Source organism: Schistocerca cancellata, chromosome 4, assembly GCF_023864275.1.
Source record: "Schistocerca cancellata isolate TAMUIC-IGC-003103 chromosome 4, iqSchCanc2.1, whole genome shotgun sequence".
In the NCBI taxonomy this organism is placed as follows: domain Eukaryota; kingdom Metazoa; phylum Arthropoda; class Insecta; order Orthoptera; family Acrididae; genus Schistocerca; species Schistocerca cancellata.
In genome coordinates, this window is record NC_064629.1 from 864,323,576 (window position 1) to 864,342,379 (window position 18,804).

The 18,804-nt window shown below is 42.0% G+C and overlaps 1 protein-coding gene across 1 annotated transcript in view; it reads right to left on the bottom strand.

Annotated features, from left to right (window-relative positions):
* The window catches only part of LOC126184477 (dynein axonemal heavy chain 7-like), a 1,143,184-nt gene that overhangs the window by 601,576 nt on the left and 522,804 nt on the right, over positions 1-18,804 (bottom strand). Inside the window, exon 25 of the mRNA XM_049926869.1 lies at positions 7,926-8,100. Within this exon, the coding sequence (XP_049782826.1) occupies positions 7,926-8,100 (175 nt within the window). The remainder of the gene's footprint in view (positions 1-7,925; positions 8,101-18,804) is intronic.

Genomic DNA, 18,804 nt, shown 5'->3' on the forward strand with positions numbered 1-18,804 from the left:
TAGGAAATGCTACTGCTAATGGAAATTATTTTGCTACTTCTAATAATAACACTAATATTTGTGACCATGATTATATATGATCACTATTTATGTGTATTGTAGGCCTGATATGGACACACATATACACATATAATTTAGTACTAGTGAAAGAAATGAATGTGGAGAAAATAAGTAAAATGGGGTCATACATGCAAAGACAGCGGGAAAAGACTAAAGATGATATACAAGAGACTAAAACATAAGTAAAACAAGAAAGGAACTAAAAGAACGCCGCAGTAAATTGTATCTAGTTTCTATCTATATTCCATACGAGATCGGCCACTCTGTGGCTCCCAGCAATATTTCACTGCCTCCAGACAGCATGGCGATAGATACTTCACTGATCCTTCTCTGTTTACATGAGTATGATTGTGACCAACTCCCTTCACCCATTCTGTTACAGGGCCATGTGACTGTAGAACTATCTAGTTTTGTTCCTGTTCCCTATGATCGTATACAGGCCTTACACGGTTCTGCTGTGGTGTCTGTTGGCTGTAGTTCCACCTTGCTTTTTCTGAGATAGCATCAGCCACAATCTCTGAACACGATGATTTCAAAGTTCGCTGCTGTTGAGGGCACTGTTGTACCGCTACCGACAGGTCTTGTATCATTCCAAGTGCTATCAACTCGCCTGCACTGCTGCTGCCACAGGAGGGTCACGCTGCTCTACCGCTGTCATGGCCACCAGCGACTGCATCACGCCAGAGAGAACTGCACAGAGGCATTGTAGGATGTGTACTGTTGATTTGGCTGCCTCATGCGAAGTGCAGGATAATTGTGCCGACTCCCGACGTTAGTATGTTGTTTTATGATGGCACTGCACTTACAGGCAATGTTACCTAAGTTAAATGGCGAGGAAATTTGTAAAGGGAAGAAGCACTCATATACTTTAACCTAAATTCAAAAAATGGTGGGAAATTCAAAATTCTCATAACTTTAACATAAAGAATAGCTCGCAGACACATTCTGCAAGAATATAAGAAAAAACCCTTCATAAAAGCGCAGTCATCCTCTTGTGAGTAAGACTTACGCAACATACGATTATGTAGTATGCTTATAAAATGCAACATGAGAAATAAACGTGTGTTATGGGTGGCAGCTATTAACACAAAAAGTAAGATGGCTTTTTCATAGAAAAGACCCCATCCTGTGAAACACATTTGTCAAGTTATATACACTCATCAAAAAAAGTTTTGCATCACCTCGGTTCCGAGAGTTCCGGAACCTGAAAAAAAAATTGGAATAGAGATCAACATAAACATCATTTCCGCCTTTTTTATTGCTCATGAAAACCACGCATTCCACCAGCTCCGCCGTTTTCGAGACACTCGTTCACAGGCTCTGCGTAGTAATATCTGCCGTTCGTCAGAATGGTTTATCTTAATGGATTTTCCCATTCTCAGCCCTTATATTCGCCAGTGCGATCACTCATCCGTGTCTGCTCGACCTGCATACATTTTTTACCGCATCACGTGCCCGCAGCGTCACCAGGCGGCATCCAACGTCGTGGTGGGCAGCGGTCATATTGCTTTTGCTTGTCAGTGTATAATGACCACTTACTGACACCAAGGGTTGTGACCCGGCCTATTCAGCTCCGTTATGCGTCAGGATGCGTGAGAGAAATGGCGGGAAAGAGTGCCAATTTACGCTGGGGCATGCAGTGAAACAGTAATAGTATTAAAAAGTATTTATATCCAATGGCAATCTATAGTGCGATGGCTGTCCTCTAGGCCACCCAGTGCACATGTAGGCGCAGCTAGTTGCAGAATTTGCTGATGTCGATGGCGCCTGTGGCGTCCATTGGCCTAGGTCATAGACAGCTGCTGCCATGGAGCTGTGTGGCCGGCAAGCAGGCGAAGAAATGGGGGTGGCCTGCTCAGGGCCCCCAGAGTTTCTCTGGCTGTGAACCCATGCACTCACCAATGGTCCCCTTGTCATGCACTTGGGTGCGATAACTAATACTATGTAGATACTGTACTCAATGCTGAGCAGCAATGGCACTGGTCACCCACAAGAGGTCGGCCAAGACAACGACCAATGATATGCAAGAGGTTAACAGGCACAATCCCTAGGATAAGTTGTAGACTGCTTAGAGTCCATTAGAGGGCTGAGACTGGCGCATACCAGCTATTTGCGTTGTTGAAGTTCCTGAGTGTAGGAGATCGCTCCCCACACCATGATGCCGGGTGTTGGCACGGTTCACGTCCACGCTGTCGCGGCATGCTACCAGTGTTAAAGACTGCGATGGAGCTCCGTATGCCACGGCAAACTGGCTGACACTCCACTACAGGTGTGGAGTACCTCAGCCTGGTACTTGACATGTTTCTCAGCAGACAGGCAGCCAGCAGATCTTTATCACCGAAGTGAAAGTCACAGTTTCTCTGAAACTGTCTGGTTGGAGATGTGGATGGAATGGCGGCACTACTGATTACCCTGAGCCTCCAAGCTCCATAGCATACATTTATAGCAACACTTCTGATGTGTGTCAGTGTGCCATGCCCCTGCATGCAATCACCTCGCTGTTGAGCACAAGCGTCTTGCGTCGGTGGGAGGATAAGTGGCTGGAAGTGACCGACAATAAGTTTCGTTTAGTGAAGGCCACAACGCAGGTGTGGCGTACTTTCTTCCAGCCACGTAGACAGGATGGGGTTATCCTCACTCGTCTTTGCATAGGCTGCAGCCCTAAGAGCTCCGGCGAGAAGACGCTAAAATGTGTGGTGCTTGTGACATACAGATCACTGTGCGCCACGTTTTATTGGACTGAGTTTTTTTTTCTGACCAGCGGGCCGTGGCTGACTTGCCGGCGTATCTGCCATGTCTTTTAGGTAATAATCAACCGAACGTGGTTAGAGTTTAAAAGTTTTATGAATTGTCCAATGTTTTTACTAAGATTTTAGGTTGGTTCAAATGGCTCTGAGCACTATGGGACTTAACATCTGAGGTCAACAGTCCCCTAGAACTTAGAACTACTTAAACCTAACTAACCTAAGGACATCGCACACATCCATGCCCAAGGCAGGAATCGAACCTGCGACCGTAGCAGTCGCGCGGTTGCGGACTGAAGCGCCTAGAGCCGCTTGGCCACCGCGGCGGGCTAAGATTTTAGGGAGAGGGTTTTAATTTGTTCACAAGATGACTGGCTCGCCCATATTTTACGTAAGTGGCCAGCCAATGACAATTTCCTGCGGCGTTCTTTTAGTTCCTTTCTTGTTTTACTTATGTTTTAGTCTCTTGTATAACATCTTTAGTCTTTTCCCGCTGTCTTTGCATGTATGACCCCATTTTACTTATTTTCTCCACATTCATTTCTTTTAAAGTGTGTTTATAAAATCGGTGTTGAGCGCCGATAAGCACCAACACAAACAAACAAACAAACACACACACACACACACACACACACACACACACACACACACACACACATGCACACACACTGCTTCTGATGTAGTCTTATTGGGGGACGAGTGGATTTGTTCCACATTACTTGCCCCGTCAGCTATGCCAGGCTTGTCCACGGCTATGCATCGAGCACGGGTTGCTAGGCACAGTCATACTGGCAACATGTGAAGTTTTGTCAGCATGAAAGTGCTCTGCATTACAAGGTATTACCTCAACCTTGGTGACAATGTGTTGCAGTGTTAGCTGTTCTATGTACTTTGCCTGTGGGTGGTGTCACCAAACAGTCTGGCCAGTATGTTTGATGCAATTTCAATATCATTTCCCAGTGGCACGTTGGGCCACGCGAGTTCTACAGCCTGACAGCAGCTGGAATAAAAATAAAATAAAATTTCAAATTGTGTGCCCAACTTTCTCAGGAGGGAGGACTGCAGAGGGCAAGGAGTTGGGTTACAATGCAGACTAAACGTGAATGTCCACACACCTACTACTGTCAGGATCTCACGAAATCCCTGTCTGGTTCCCCAGATCTGCGGTTTAGGTGTTCAGCGTCTTGAGGATTCTTGCCTTCAGTTTTCTTAGGTACAGTAACCACTGCAGTTCTGAATAAAGTTCACTGCAGCTTTAAAGTATAGAATAATGTCTCTCATTTGGACACCAAGTAAATTGAAAATAGGGTGAAAATGGTTAAAATCAACACACACAAACCCATCTGTAGAATATTTAGAATCTCTCCTTGCAGCCCACTCCCTCAGCCTCTTAACTGTGAATTATAATGGACGAATTGCTTTTGCAGGGTTGGAGGAGGAACAAAAGATAGAAAAATCGTTCGTAAATGAGGGGAACTGTACAGGATCCCTCACTGTGGACACTATACTTTTCATGGATAGTCAAAGACGGTAATAAAAAAAAAAGAAAAAAGAAAAGGTCGTAATAAGGAGAACCAAATGAATATGGGGAAATGGAGGCCGAAGACCCACTGAAGAGGCTATCTTAGGATATTGTGCCTCCTGGTAGCGCTGTACACAACATGCAAATCCAGAAATATCCCTGAGTAAAGCTTTCGACATACGAAAGCCCGCTGTATCGCCACCTCCATCGATACCTCTGAACTCACATCTGACAGTGGGTAGGGAACTGCTTGGTCTCCAGTGTCCAGACCATGCGGCAGTTAACCATTAGCTCAAGTTACTTTCTACACGACCTGTTAAGGCGCTGCATCTATAGCTACTGCGGCACGTTCGGTTTTTTCTGGTTCGAGAGGAGGCATCAAAAATGTTGGCCGCCATAGGTTGATTCCTATCATAAGTGGCAAAAAATACTATATTTTGTTAAGCCGTGATCAGACGCACTCTCATGATTTTTGAACAGTATCGATTCCAACTCCGGGCTGCAGAGGGCCTACACATTTTTTTGTAGTTGTAAAGACAGATTTCAAATATCTAATTAGAATTTATATCTGCCTCATTGTACACATCACTGTACTCAGCTTCCTGTGTTAAATTTCCAAACAGCTAGAAAATCATGATTGTTCATATACGTATGTAGCAGGATTGTTCACATACACAAGTTGGCAAGAGCCAAGAAACAGTGAATTAGGTAACAAATGTTTCTAATAACTGTTTTGCATCATAGAATTTCATTTAGATTTCGTATTTATGGCAGGTTCTGATTCAAGAATCTTACATTAGAATCATTTGTAACCTAATTCACTGTTATTCGGCTCGTTCCAACCTGTGTATGTAAACAATCCTGTGGCGGCAGCACCGTCCAACGCACGAAGGGCTGAACTACGGCACTGCCGACACAAATATGGGCAGCTGTACCGTTACGCCGAATTTCGGCAAAGGTGGGTGGCACACCGGACCGCACGGGGACAAATCAGGCGGACAGTGCGAGCACGTCTCTCAGTTCTCCCGCCGCGGACCACGTGCGTCGAGTCAACGTGACTCCGCCGTAAATGCGTACCCGCGGTCGTAAACGCAGTCGCCGTTCCGCACCTTTTGTCTCGCTCGGTCCACGCGGTCGCGCCACGGCTCATCTCTGGAGTGTATACCCTCCGGGATCGGTGATGGAGCCGTGCCGCCAGTGCAACGCACCTGTACGGACGGACATTAGCGACGAATGGTATTTGTCATTTACTGTAACGGTAGGAAGAATAAATGTGTCCTGTCCCGAAACTGCTTTAGTCGTTTTTGTTGTGACTTGGCAAGACAGCCAAGCCACTATGACCGGTAGCCGAAAGGCACGCGTTTAAGCTCACGCAGGCTCGCGTGAGGTCTGGAACAGGACAATGTAATTAATATAGCCAATAAGGTACGTAGCTGCTGGAATACTTAACTTTAATCCATAATTGGTGTACATCGGTCTGACGGTACAGGCATCACAAGATAAATAGCAATTGATAATGGCGCCTTGCTAGGTCGTAGCAAATGACGTAGCTGAAGGCTATGCTAACTATCGTCTCGGCAAATGAGAGCGTAATTTGTCAGTGAACCATCTCTAGCAAAGTCGGCTGTAAAACTGGGGCGAGTGCTAGGAAGTCTCTCTAGACCTGCCGTGTGGCGGCGCTCGGTCTGCAATCACTGACAGTGGCGACACGCGGGTCCGACGTATACTAGCGGACCGCGGCCGATTTAAAGGCTACCACCTAGCAAGTGTGGTGTCTGGCGGCGACACCACAGTTTTTTGTCACCAAGCCTCTCCCTTGAGCATAGTGCGTGGGCGCGGCGATAAAGCCGGTTCACTGCACGTGAGTGACTGTAAGCGGAGATACCACACGTTCCCGTGCCGCTTCAATCCTAGTACATACGTGTATGAACAATCATGATTTTCTAGCTGTTTGGAAATTTTATGTCTTGCAATAATACCCATTTTTCATTTTATTTTTATTTATCATCGTTCCATGGTGCATGTGACCCAGAGCTACTTGGTTATAGTAAAAATCAGTACACAGTTTACAAAACTCTCATTTAAAATTGATAAACAAAAGAATTAAAGAATTAACAAAAAATAAATGGTGAGGCGTATATGAATAAATAACACATCACATTACAGTGTAAATTTCTCAACTACTACGAGGAACGCCTTTACAGAATAAAAGGAGTGTATTACAAGGAAATCTTTCACCTTGGATTGAATACTTGGGGTTTCTAACTCAATTTATCAGTTATACTGGAAGCACTATCGAAGTGCATATCATATATCTGTCTGGTGTTCACTAAATTAACGTTGTAGTTTCTTCTGAAGGAGACAATACAGTCAATAACAAATCTCATGATGGAATATATGTGCTGTTATGTCAGAGTTAAAATTCCGAGATACCCGAGCAACAGCTTACAGGAAGTTAAAAAAATGGCACCGCAGGTCAGTCTGACCACCCTTTGTTGAGTTAAGCATATTCTTGGTCAGTGGACATTCTTGTCCCAAAATGTAAAACTATATGAGATAACTGAGAAATAGTGAGCGAAGTAAACAAACCTTTGTGCTTCACCGTCAGAGATAGTGGAGGTCGTTCTTATAGTGAAGAGATCAGCATTCAGGTTGCTCTCGATTTTGAATGTGATAGTTCATAGAAACCATTCCACCTAACATCAGCTCTAAGAAATTAAGATGGGCGACTTAAATGACTGTTAGACCACTTTTCTCCAAGAATATTTCACTTTTACAGGAGTTAAATCTCAGAAACTACATGCATTGCATTTTGTTGAAGTTTAGCATTAATCTGTATGCCACGAGCTGATATCAGCAACTATCCTATTAGTTACATCATTTATGTTACTATCCAAGTCTTTTACAGTATTATTTGTGTCATTAGTAAAGAGACAATTTTTGAGTCATTTATCGAGTTAAGTGGCAGATTATCGAGAAAAGCAACAGGCCAGGAACAGAACTGTGTGGCATCTACCACTTTACATGGCCCCAGTCATATTCAAACCCCTTCCCCTGTTTGCTGACACTGAAGGATAACTTTCTTCTTAACACTCTCCAAATATGAAGAGAACTTATGCAAAAGTATTGCATGGGTCATACAATCAATGCTTTTGTTAAATCAAAGAAAACAACTACTGTCCTCGACATATCGTTTAGCCCTGATAGATTCTGTTGTTTAATTTTATTCTGTAGGTTTTGGTAATACTGTTTCTGCCTGGTAATTTGCTAGTGCTATTTTTGGTTGTATCGTTATTATCCCTTTCTCAGGACTTTCAGTAATCATAAATACAATACAATAGAAAGTAGAAAAGTATTCCTTACTAATTTAAATAATGATTTTAATATTTGTTTTCATTCATATCGTGATGAGAACTTACCAGTTCTTGTCGCTGCAGAAAATGCAGTCCAACATCAGAAAGGTTTTCCTTTTCAATTTAAGTACTTGTCTTAAAGATATTTGTTTCCATTCATATTGTGATGGGAACTTACCACTTCATGTTGCGGCAGGAAATGTGAATAAATAGTAATTACTAAGAGTTTACTTAAGATTTTCATACCTGCACATCATTTGCTGTTATTTGTGACGTAAATATAACAGATGCTGGGGTGTACTTGTCTTGCGATAATCGGTTTAGCAGATTTTGATAATATAAACTCTTTCCTGTTCCAGAATGGCCAACCAGGAGCATGGGTACCCCATTACGCATGTGAAGCTCCATTACATATTGCGACCTGAAATACAGATTAACTGAAATGATTTAAAGTAACTCAAAAATATAAATTTTGAAATATCTCATGAATAACATAATTAGCTGATAACGCTTACAGATCAAACTTATGTAGTTTTGCGTTGGTAATAGTTCAGCAGGAGGAGAATAATACACTATTATAACCAAACTAATTTTTGTATGTGAAAAGCAAGAAGGAAGATTAGAGTTTAACGTCACATTTTGCATAAAAGTGTCCAGTTGCAAGGGTTAGATTTAAAAATGGTTTTGATGATTAAGAAAAATTAATGAGTCAACATCTCTTGTTCATCACTAAATAAAACTAGCTCCTACATTGAAACTGACAATTATAAAGAATACTGATATTCAGATGAACTGGCACAAATTATAGAAAACCTGCTCTGGTTCTACTAATTATATAAAAGTGTTTATAATTAAAGATTGAGAAGGGAGAGGTTGTCTATAATTTTCTGTAGAAGTGAAAAGGTTTATAAACCTGTATGTCTACATGCTAAAGAGATAGAAGGCACTTGGAATATGTGTAAAGCTGCATTGGAAGTTGTGAGAAAAGATAAATTCGTCTACATTGCCACATAAAATTCTGTTTCATCCAGGATCATTAATACTTCCATTGTCACTTCAACTGCAGAATGTTAACAAAGTCATTAAAGTACGCCAGCTACGTAGAAGGCACTTGGAATATGTGTAAAGCTGGAATGGACGCTGTGAGAAAATATAAACTCGTCCATCTCAATACATAACATTGTGTTTGATCCAGGATAATTAATCATTACATTTTCACGTGACCCATAGACTGTTGAAACAATGTTGAAGAAGCAGACATATCAATGAGGATTCTGCTTGCTGCTCAGTTGTCAGCAGAGCCTGTATTTTACTGGGATATTATTATACATCCTGATTTTAAAAAAACATAGTGATATGCTGTAAGCTCATAATTATAATCTGGTGCTAAGTAGACATATCAATAAGGATTCTGCTTGCTGCTCAGTTGTCAACAGAGCCTGTATTTTGCTGGGGTATTGTTACACCTCCTGACCTTAAGAAACATAGTTATATGCTTTAAGTTCATAATTATTATCTGGTACTTAATATCAAATTACATTGTTAAAAGAACAATTAATTAGATATGTAGATCATTAAATTCCAATTTTGAATAATTTTTTAAAATATCAAGTTTTCCTGACTTGCTGAGTATATGAAATTTTGTCTCAGTATTCAAAATGAATGGCTAACAAATCCTACAGAGCTACTAATCAGAACAAAACCAGAACTTTCACAACTGTTGACATCTCATATAATGGAATAACATGAACTGGAAGTTAACACAAAGTCAATGCCCTCAAATTTTTTACTGAACAACCATTCTCTTTGCCATCAATGTTATTGAAAGTTTTCTAAAATACAACTGCATAGCTGACTGGCAGAGAACCATTTTACAGTGTAAAAGAATTTGAGGTGATATAAAATATGGATTTTAGTTTTTAAAATTTTAGCTGCGCGCATTGAATTGCCTGTAAGAAGAGATAACAACCTTTTAGGACCCTTGCGTGGCACTGTCAAAACCTGAAAAATATAATTTTTATAACTTAATATTTAATAATGCTCAACAAAGAACAAATTAAAATTCTATAACCTTTTTAATTTGATATTTATATTATTAGAAATTAGCATAAAATGAATCATTTTTAGTAAGTTAATGAAAATGTGTTTAAAGTATAGAGTATCCCACATAAAAACGGTATGCCTCACATACCGATTAATCATCTCTAGTCGAGTTGCTTATGAAGTAGCATCAATGTCTCGACAGTTGGCTACCGCTTTTTATCAGAAAGTTGAATGTAGGTGTGTGTTCTTGTGTCAGTTGTTGTGAGAACCTGGTGTCGTTGAGTTGTTTCAGGAAATAAATAAATAAATAAATGAGGCACTCTGCATTAGAACAGCAAAATGATGTTGTGGGGTGTTACATAAAAACAGGCTGCATCAAGAAATGTAAAGAAATGCTTCAACTGAAGTATCCTGGTGGGAAACTACCCACGACAACGCTATTCAAGATGTGTACAAGAAATGGTGCGTTTTAGGATCCGTTCAGATTGTGCAGAGGAACAGGAGGCTGACAGTGAGGACCAGTGTTGCCAACGTATTGGATTTTCCACTAAAACTGGTGGTTTCTACCCTCCTTTTAGTGGCGAAATATTGCTTCTAGTGACCAGTGGATTTCACAGTGGTTTATTAGAATTCTGTGTCCGTTACTGAAAATGCGATCTCTCAACCGCTAAGCTATTTATATGTTTCGAAATATGTTATTTCTACTTTATTTGATTTCAAGAGTATTTAATTTGTGCTGTGGAGACAACATTGATCATTACAATGTGACATCAAACGAACCATCACACTCCATAGACTACATGCAGGGTCACTTATTTCATTGTCGCTGGGAATAACCACTGAGCGCTTGTTGGCCCACACTGGATGCGTCACGTCAGATGAGCAGAAAAAGTAACTCGGTTGTCGTCGACCGTGATGTGCACTATACAATTGTGTTTCTAAGTGTATGGTATTATTTCACGACTTCAATAACTATGACAAAACCTCATTGTACGCAAAAGTTTCAGGATTCTTGGCTTCAAGACCCATATTTAAAATATTGGCTTCAAGTTATTGAAAGTACTAAAGGTCAGGTAGCGAAGTGTAAATTTTTTGGTACAGTTTTAAGGAGTCACTATGGAGATTTGAAGTCTCATGGGATGTCAAAGAAGCATCTACAAACTGAAAAGCCAAGCAACCTTTTTTTTAAATTGATTAGTCATTCATTCATTGGTTTTACATCTTTGACCACTCTTTGGCGAAGTAAATTGTCGCAGGTTGTAACTTTGCAGCCCAAAATTGCTTTTTAAGTCAGAGCTCATTGGGAAAAAGGAAGAAGCAAGGCTTGCATTATTCACAGACATGCATACTAGTATGCATATAGTCGACCATTTGGGAGAGGTAATTAATCACAGTCATGGAAAAGATATCGAAAAAGTTCAGCTGCACCGAAATAAGTGCACCTCAGTTATAAAAATCGTGTTAGCACCGCATTTCACTGACGTTCTAAAACACAATTGCAAAGATCAACCGTTTCGCTTATTATTTGATGAATCTACTGATATTGCTGTACATAAATACTTGGGGTACATAATAGTTTATTACAGTAAATTACACCAAAAAATAGTATCTACATAGCTTGATCTTGTTGAACTTTACGAGTGTTAAGTTCAAGCTATTGTCTCTGCTGTAAAGAAGACACTTCAGCGGTATGTGTTTGTATGTATACATGCACGTCCAATCGTATCCACTCGTCCTGGCCACTTTTATTTGCCCCACTCTATATAAATCGCCTGGTCCGAGACAGTCGGTCGTTAAATGCTCTTTCATTGTTTGTTAAACTTCTTCCTTCATAAAGACGCATTAAATGTTCAAATATACCAAATGCCCCATATCCAACAATTACGCACATCATCGGTACTCCATTTTTTGACATGGAAGTTTTCTCTGATATTCATAAATTTTTAATAACGATATTATCATGTAAAACTGATTATATAACAATAGATGAGTCACTGAATTTTCCGTATGCTCCAGTATCTACATGAATGAATCTATAATCCGCAGCCCATAAAGCATGCAAAACGATGGAAAAATAATTTTTATAATTATAGTAAAGTACGATTCTTATGAGACAAAACGCATAACGTATCCCACGTCTATCTCCCTCGGTTGATTGGTCATAACTGACTGTCAGCTATCTGACTAAATTGGATGCTCAGAATTACGACTGCCTAGAGCATCATAGCCCAAAGTGCTGAGGCCGTCTGCCTACAAGTACTATTATATTTCATTTGTTAAGCTATACATTAGGTAAAGCTTTGCTCAACAGAAGTTTCAGCACTGCAGCGGTTTACTGCGCATCGTGGTGTGTCCCTGACTTCCTCTCACCTCTGAACAGACTCATCAAGCCAGTTAGAGGAAGATCTACATTTCAACACGCACTCCAGAGTATGCTGCAACTTGACTTGACATTATTGTCACTGTCGTAGGTGAAAGAAGAGAGAGAGAAAGTCATAGAGCCAGCTGGGGAACGAACACTAAGTCTAAGTTTTGTAATCTGGAATTTAAGCCACTGAGCCACAAAGGCACATTTCTAGGCAAACCATTCACAAGTTATTTATCAAACAGGAACTGCACTGAGCCAAAGGAACACATTATAATTCTTTACAAGAAGCAAATAAAGAAAATACACATATGTTATTCGTTATTTAATTTACAGATAATTTATTGACGAATAAATTTGTTTGAATGCTCTACTTCTTCAAATAGTTATCCAAACAGAAATCTGTTCGAATAACACCCACCTCTTACCACCACTATTCCTTATGTTTCCTTTCTCTTTCTGTTCATATTATCAGACGTAACAAGTGTACTAGTTCATTTGCTTGATTTACTCGCAAAAGCCTACAGTGTAGCTAGATTTAATTTGTTTTTGTTAATTATAAACGAGGTTGACAATTATAGTCTGTTATCACAGTCCTCATCAGAAATTTGTTTAATTTGTTCTGTTCAAAATACGTCTAAATGTCACTAAATGTCAGTGCGATTTTAGCAGCTGACTGAAAGCGAGCATTAATTCATCAGCTATTATTTCACAGAAATGTACAGTTCCACAATTGAAGCAATGACCTCCAATAACATATTTGGTTATTACTTTAATTTTCGTAATAACATGTTAGCTAGGTGCGGCGTGCTGTAAACCACTGACTAACTAGAAACCTGTCACGTCTGCAAAGACATTTACTCGGAAACTAGAAAACAAATAGAGATAACTTATATTTCCACTCGTGAATACCAATGTCAGTGATGCAGCAGATTCACGTGTACTCCCTGCCGCCGTTGGATAAGCAGCAGCAGCAGCAGCAAGTCGTATACTCTTAGCTCGCTTATTTGTTACATAGTTTAATTCTTAATTTCTTTGCGTGTTTTTGGTACTTGCATTGTTTAATTCATAAATTTCGGGCGTATTATAGTATTTGAGAGTTATAGCATCGCGTTTTAGTACCTGAATAGTGTAAAATCGCGTAGTCTCCTTCCGCCGCCGAGCAGTGTCAGCAGTGCGCAAGTAGCAGCATTACTGCATTTACTAGGCAATCTTGTATTTTAATAACCGTTTAACTTTTGTGTCGAATTGTTTGTGCTCTCTGTAGATCAGTTCAGACGTTCTTTGCACAACAGTTTTTAGCATGGATAGGGACTGCAACTGCTGTGTTCGGATGCAGGCTGAGTTGGCATCCCTTCGCTCCCAGATTCAGGCAGTGTTGGCTTCGGTCATACAGCTTGATGCTGTTGCCAATGGGCATCACTGTGGGGATCCGGATGGGGGTTTGTCGCGGACGGCCAGCTCGTCCCACGCATCCCCCGATCGGACTACGACTGTGGCTGCCCGGGATACTGCCCACAATGAGGCTGACCCCTCATCTGTGGTAGAGTGGGAGGTCGTCTCGAGGTGTGGCAGGGGGCGAAAGACATTCCGGAGGGCTGAACGGAAGGCCTCTCCAGTTTGTCTGATGAACCGGTTTCAGGCTCTGTCTCGGGCTGATACTGATCTTCGGCCTGACATGGCTGCTTGTCCTGTTCCAGAGGTTGCCCCCCAGTCTGTAAGATCCGGGCGGTCGCAGAGGGTGGGCTTACTAGTAGTTGGGAGCTCCAACGTCAGGCGCGTAATGGGGCCCCTTAGGGATATGGCAGCAAGAGAGGGGAAGAAAACCAATGTGCACTCCGTGTGCATACTGGGGGGAGTCATTCCAGATGTGGAAAGGGTCCTTCCGGATGCCATGAACGGTACAGGGTGCACCCATCTGCAGGTGGTCGCTCATGTCGGCACCAATGATGTGTGTCGCTATGGATCGGAGGAAATCCTCTCTGGCTTCCGGCGGCTATCTGATTTGGTGAAGACTGCCAGTCTCGCTAGCGGGATGAAAGCAGAGCTCACAATCTGCAGCATCGTCGACAGGACTGACTGCGAACCTTTGGTACAGAGCCGAGTGGAGGGTCTGAATCAGAGGCTGAGACGGTTCTGCGACCGTGTGGGCTGCAGATTCCTCGACTTGCGCCATAGGGTGGTGAGGTCTCGGGTTCCGCTGTATGGGTCAGGACTCCACTAAACGCAGCAAGCCGCTACACGGGTAGCAGGGGTTGTGTGGCGTGGACTGGGCGGTTTTTTAGGTTAGGTGGCCTCGGGTAAGTACAGAAAGGGCAACAGCCTCAAAGGGTGCGGGGCAAAGTCAGGACAAGCGGGGACCAAGCAGCAATCGGTATTGTAATTGTAAACTGTCGAAGCTGCATTGGTAAAGTACCAGAACTTCAAGCGCTGATAGAAAACACTGAAGCTGAAATCGTTATAGGTACAGAAAGCTGGCTGAAGCCAGAGATAAATTCTGCCAAAATTTTTACAAAGGCACAGACGGTGTTTAGAAAGGATAGATTGCATGCAACCGGTGGTGGCGTGTTTGTCGCTGTTAGTAGTAGTTTATCCTGTAGTGAAGTAGAAGTGGATAGTTTCTGTGAATTATTATGAATGGAGGTTACACTCAACAACCGAGCTAGGTTAATAATTGGCTCCTTTTACCGACCTTCCGACTCAGCAGCATTAGTGGCAGAACAACTGAGAGAAAATTTGGAATACATTTCACATACATTTTCTCAGCATGTTATAGTCTTAGGTGGAGATTTCAATTTACCAGATATAGACTGGGACACTCAGATGTTTAGGACGGGTGGTAGGGACAGAGCATCGAGTGACATTATACTGAGTGCACTATCCGAAAATTACCTCGAGCAATTAAACAGAGAACTGACTCGTGGAGATAACATCTTGGACCTACTGATAACAAACAGACCCGAACTTTTCGACTCTGTAAGTGCAGAACAGGGAATCAGGGATCATAAGGCCGTTGCAGCATCCCTGAATATGGAAATAAATAGGAATATAAGAAAAGGGAGGAAGGTGTATCTGTTTAGCAAGAGTAATAGAAGGCAGATTTCAGACTACCTAACAGATCAAAACGAAAATTTCTGTTCCGACACTGACAATGTTGAGTGTTTATGGAAAAAGTTTAACGTAAAATGCGTTTTAGACAGGTACGTGCCGAGTAAAACTGTGAGGGACGGGAAAATCCCACCGTGGTTCAACAACAAAGTTAGGAAACTACTGCGAAAGCAAAGACAGCATCACTCCAAGTTTAAACACAGCCAAAACCTCTGAGACAAACAGAAGCTAAACGATGTCAAAGTTAGCGTAAGGAGGGTTATGCGTTAAGCGTTCAGTGAATTCGAAAGTAAAATTCTATGTACCGACTCGACAGAAAATCCTAGGAAGTTCTGGTCTTACGTTAAATCAGTAAGTGGCTCGAAACAGCATATCCAGACACTCCGGGATGATGATGGCATTGAAACAGAGGATGACATACGTAAAGCTGAAATACTAAACACCTTTTTCCAAAGCTGTTTCACAGAGGAAGACCGCACTGCAGTTCCTTCTCTAAATCCTCGCACAAACGAAAAAATGGCTGACATCGAAATAAGTGTCCAAGGAATAGAAAAGCAACTGGAATTACTCAACAGAGGAAAGTCCACTGGACCTGGCGGGATACCAATTCGATTCTACACAGAGTACGCGAAAGAACTTGCCCCCTCTTCTAACAGCCGTGTACCGCAAGTCTCTAGAGGAACGGAAGGTTCCAAATGATTGGAAAAGAGCACAGGTAGTCCCAGTCTTCAAGAAGGGTCGTCGAGCAGATGCGGAAAACTATAGGCCTATATCTCTGACGTCGATGTGTTGTAGAATTTTAGAACATGTGTTTTGCTCGCGTATCATGTCGTTTTCGGAAACCCGGAATCTACTCGGTTGGAGTCAACATGGATTCCGGAAACAGCGATCGTGTGAGACCCAACTCACTTTATTTGTTCATGAGACCCAGAAAATATTAGATACAGGCTCCCAGGTAGATGCTATTTTCCTTGACTTCGGGAAGGCGTTTGATACAGTTCCGCACTGTCGCCTGATAAACAAAGTAAGAGCCTACGGAATATCAGACCAGCTGTGTGGCTGGATTGAAGAGTTTTTAGGAAACGAACACAGCATGTTGTTATCAATGGAGAGACGTCTACAGACGTTAAAGTAACCTCTGGCGTGCCACAGGGGAGTGTTATGGGACCATTGCTTTTCACAATATATATAAATGACCTAGTAGATAGTGTCGGAAGTTCCATGCGGCTTTTCGCGGATGATGCTGTAGTATACAGAGAAGTTGCAGCATTAGAAAATTGTAACGAAATGCAGGAAGATCTGCAGCAGATGGGCACTTGGTGCAGGGAGTGGCAACTGACCCTTAACATAGACAAATGTAATGTATTGCGAATACATAGAAAGAAGGATCCTTTATTGTATGATTATATGATAGCGGAACAAACACTGGTAGCAGTTACTTCTGTAAAATATCTGGGAGTATGCGTACGGAACGATTTAAAGTGGAATGATCATATAAAATTAATTGTTGGTAAGGCAGGTACCAGGTTGAGATTCATTGGGAGAGTCCTTAGAAAATGTAGTCCATCAACAAAAGGAGGTGGCTTACAAAACACTCGTTCGACCTATACTTGAGTATTGCTCATCAGTGTGGGATCCGTACCAGATCGGGTTGACGGAGGAGATAGAGAAGATCCAAAGAACAGCGGCACGTTTCGTCACAGGGTTATTTGGTAACCGTGATAGCGTTACGGAGAAGTTTAGCAAACTCAAGTGGCAGACTCTGCAAGAGAGGCGCTCTGCATCGCGGTGTAGCTTGCTCGCCAGGTTTCGAGAGGGTGCGTTTCTGGATGAGGTATCGAATATATTGCTTCCCCCTACTTATACCTCCCGAGGAGATCACGAATGTAAAATTAGAGAGATTCTAGCGCGCACGGAGGCTTTCCGACAGTCGTTCTTCCCGCGATCCATACGCAACTGGAACAGAAAAGGGAGGTAATGACAGTGGCACGCAAAGTGCCCTCCGCCACACACCGTTGGGTGGCTTGCGGAGTATAAATGTAGATGTAGATGTAGATGTAGATTCCAAATCATCCCTATAATTTACCATGTCAACTAAGGTGTTTCTCATGTCTAGAGATCTGGTGAACGTGTCATCAACATGCTAAATGCAGACGCCACAATCGATCTTCCCTAAACTAAATTAAGGTGCGAAATGTGCAGTAGCAGTCAACCGAACAATTTACATGGGAGGGAATAACGGTCAAGGCCAAGCGCACCTCCATATTCAATCTCAAATTTCCACGTGATCACGAAAGCTATTCAACACATACTAAGTATTAGTTCGCTATTTGGTAGCCTAGTGGACAACACGTTAATTCATTTACATTCCTACTCTCTAACAGGCCTCTCCATTCTTAGAGCTCCTACCGTTAAAGGGAAACGTGAATCATCCCGCACAGGTCATCGGCGCTGCAAACCGAGCCCACAAAGGTAGAATCAATCATCCTAATAAATGTTACTATCGAGGTCTCAGTTGAACGACATTAGACAATGAGCGAATAACGGAAATACACACTGTTGATCGCTATGGCTTAGGATATAGAAATATCAGTACCATTGTTATGACTTGACATACTCTTCCCTTTGCTATCACAATACTAGACGTCAAATCCGTACCTTCCTTATGAATGGACATAGTCATTTCCTTTGCATATGTCGGAGCACAAACACATACTTTATAAATCTGATGCTCAAGGTGAACCTATGACGCATCCCATACTACTAAGAATAATACTTCGTCAATAACGGATTACCTACGATACAAAATAATACTGAGAGAAAATCAGCACCTTTATTTAGTTGAGAGAAGATCGATTGTGGCGTGTGCATCTAGCATGTGGAGGACACATTTGCTGGTCCTCTAGACATGAGAAACACCTTAGTGGACCTTGTAAATTATAGGGACGATTTGGAATCTGCTACATCACTGACAGAGGTATTCACGAGTGGAAATATCAGTTTTCTCTATTTTTTTTCGAGTTTCCAAGTAAATGTCCTCGCAGACATGACAGGTTTCTAGTTAGTCAGTGGTTGACAGCACGCCTCACCTAGCTAAAGTTTCAGGTTTCTAGAGAAATAATTTTAAGAATGAGCTTTTCACTCTGCAGCGGAGTGTGTGCTGATATGAAACTTCCTGGCAGATTAAAACTGTTTGCCCGACCGAGACTCGAACTCGGGACCTTCTGTAAAGTTTGGAAGGTAGGAGACGAGATACTGGCAGAAGTAAAGCTGTGAGGGCCGGGCGTGAGTCGTGCTTCGGTAGCTCAGATGGTAGAGCACTTGCCCGCGAAAGGCAAAGGTCCCGATTTCGAGTCTCGGTCGGGCACAGAGTTTTAATCTGCCAGGAAGTTTCAAATAATTTCCACTCTATATCTTTGGAATTATATTGCGCGAGCGGTATGGCTATGCAAGCGATATTGATATGTGCTTGACATCGAGAAGTACTGCGAAAATGGTATGATATTCTAGCAACCAATGCGAAATTAGATATTTTCTTGTAATCCCAGAGTCTGGAGACTGGTGTAGAAAAGCGAGCAAGCAAGCAAGCAGGTCCGGACCAGAAACAGT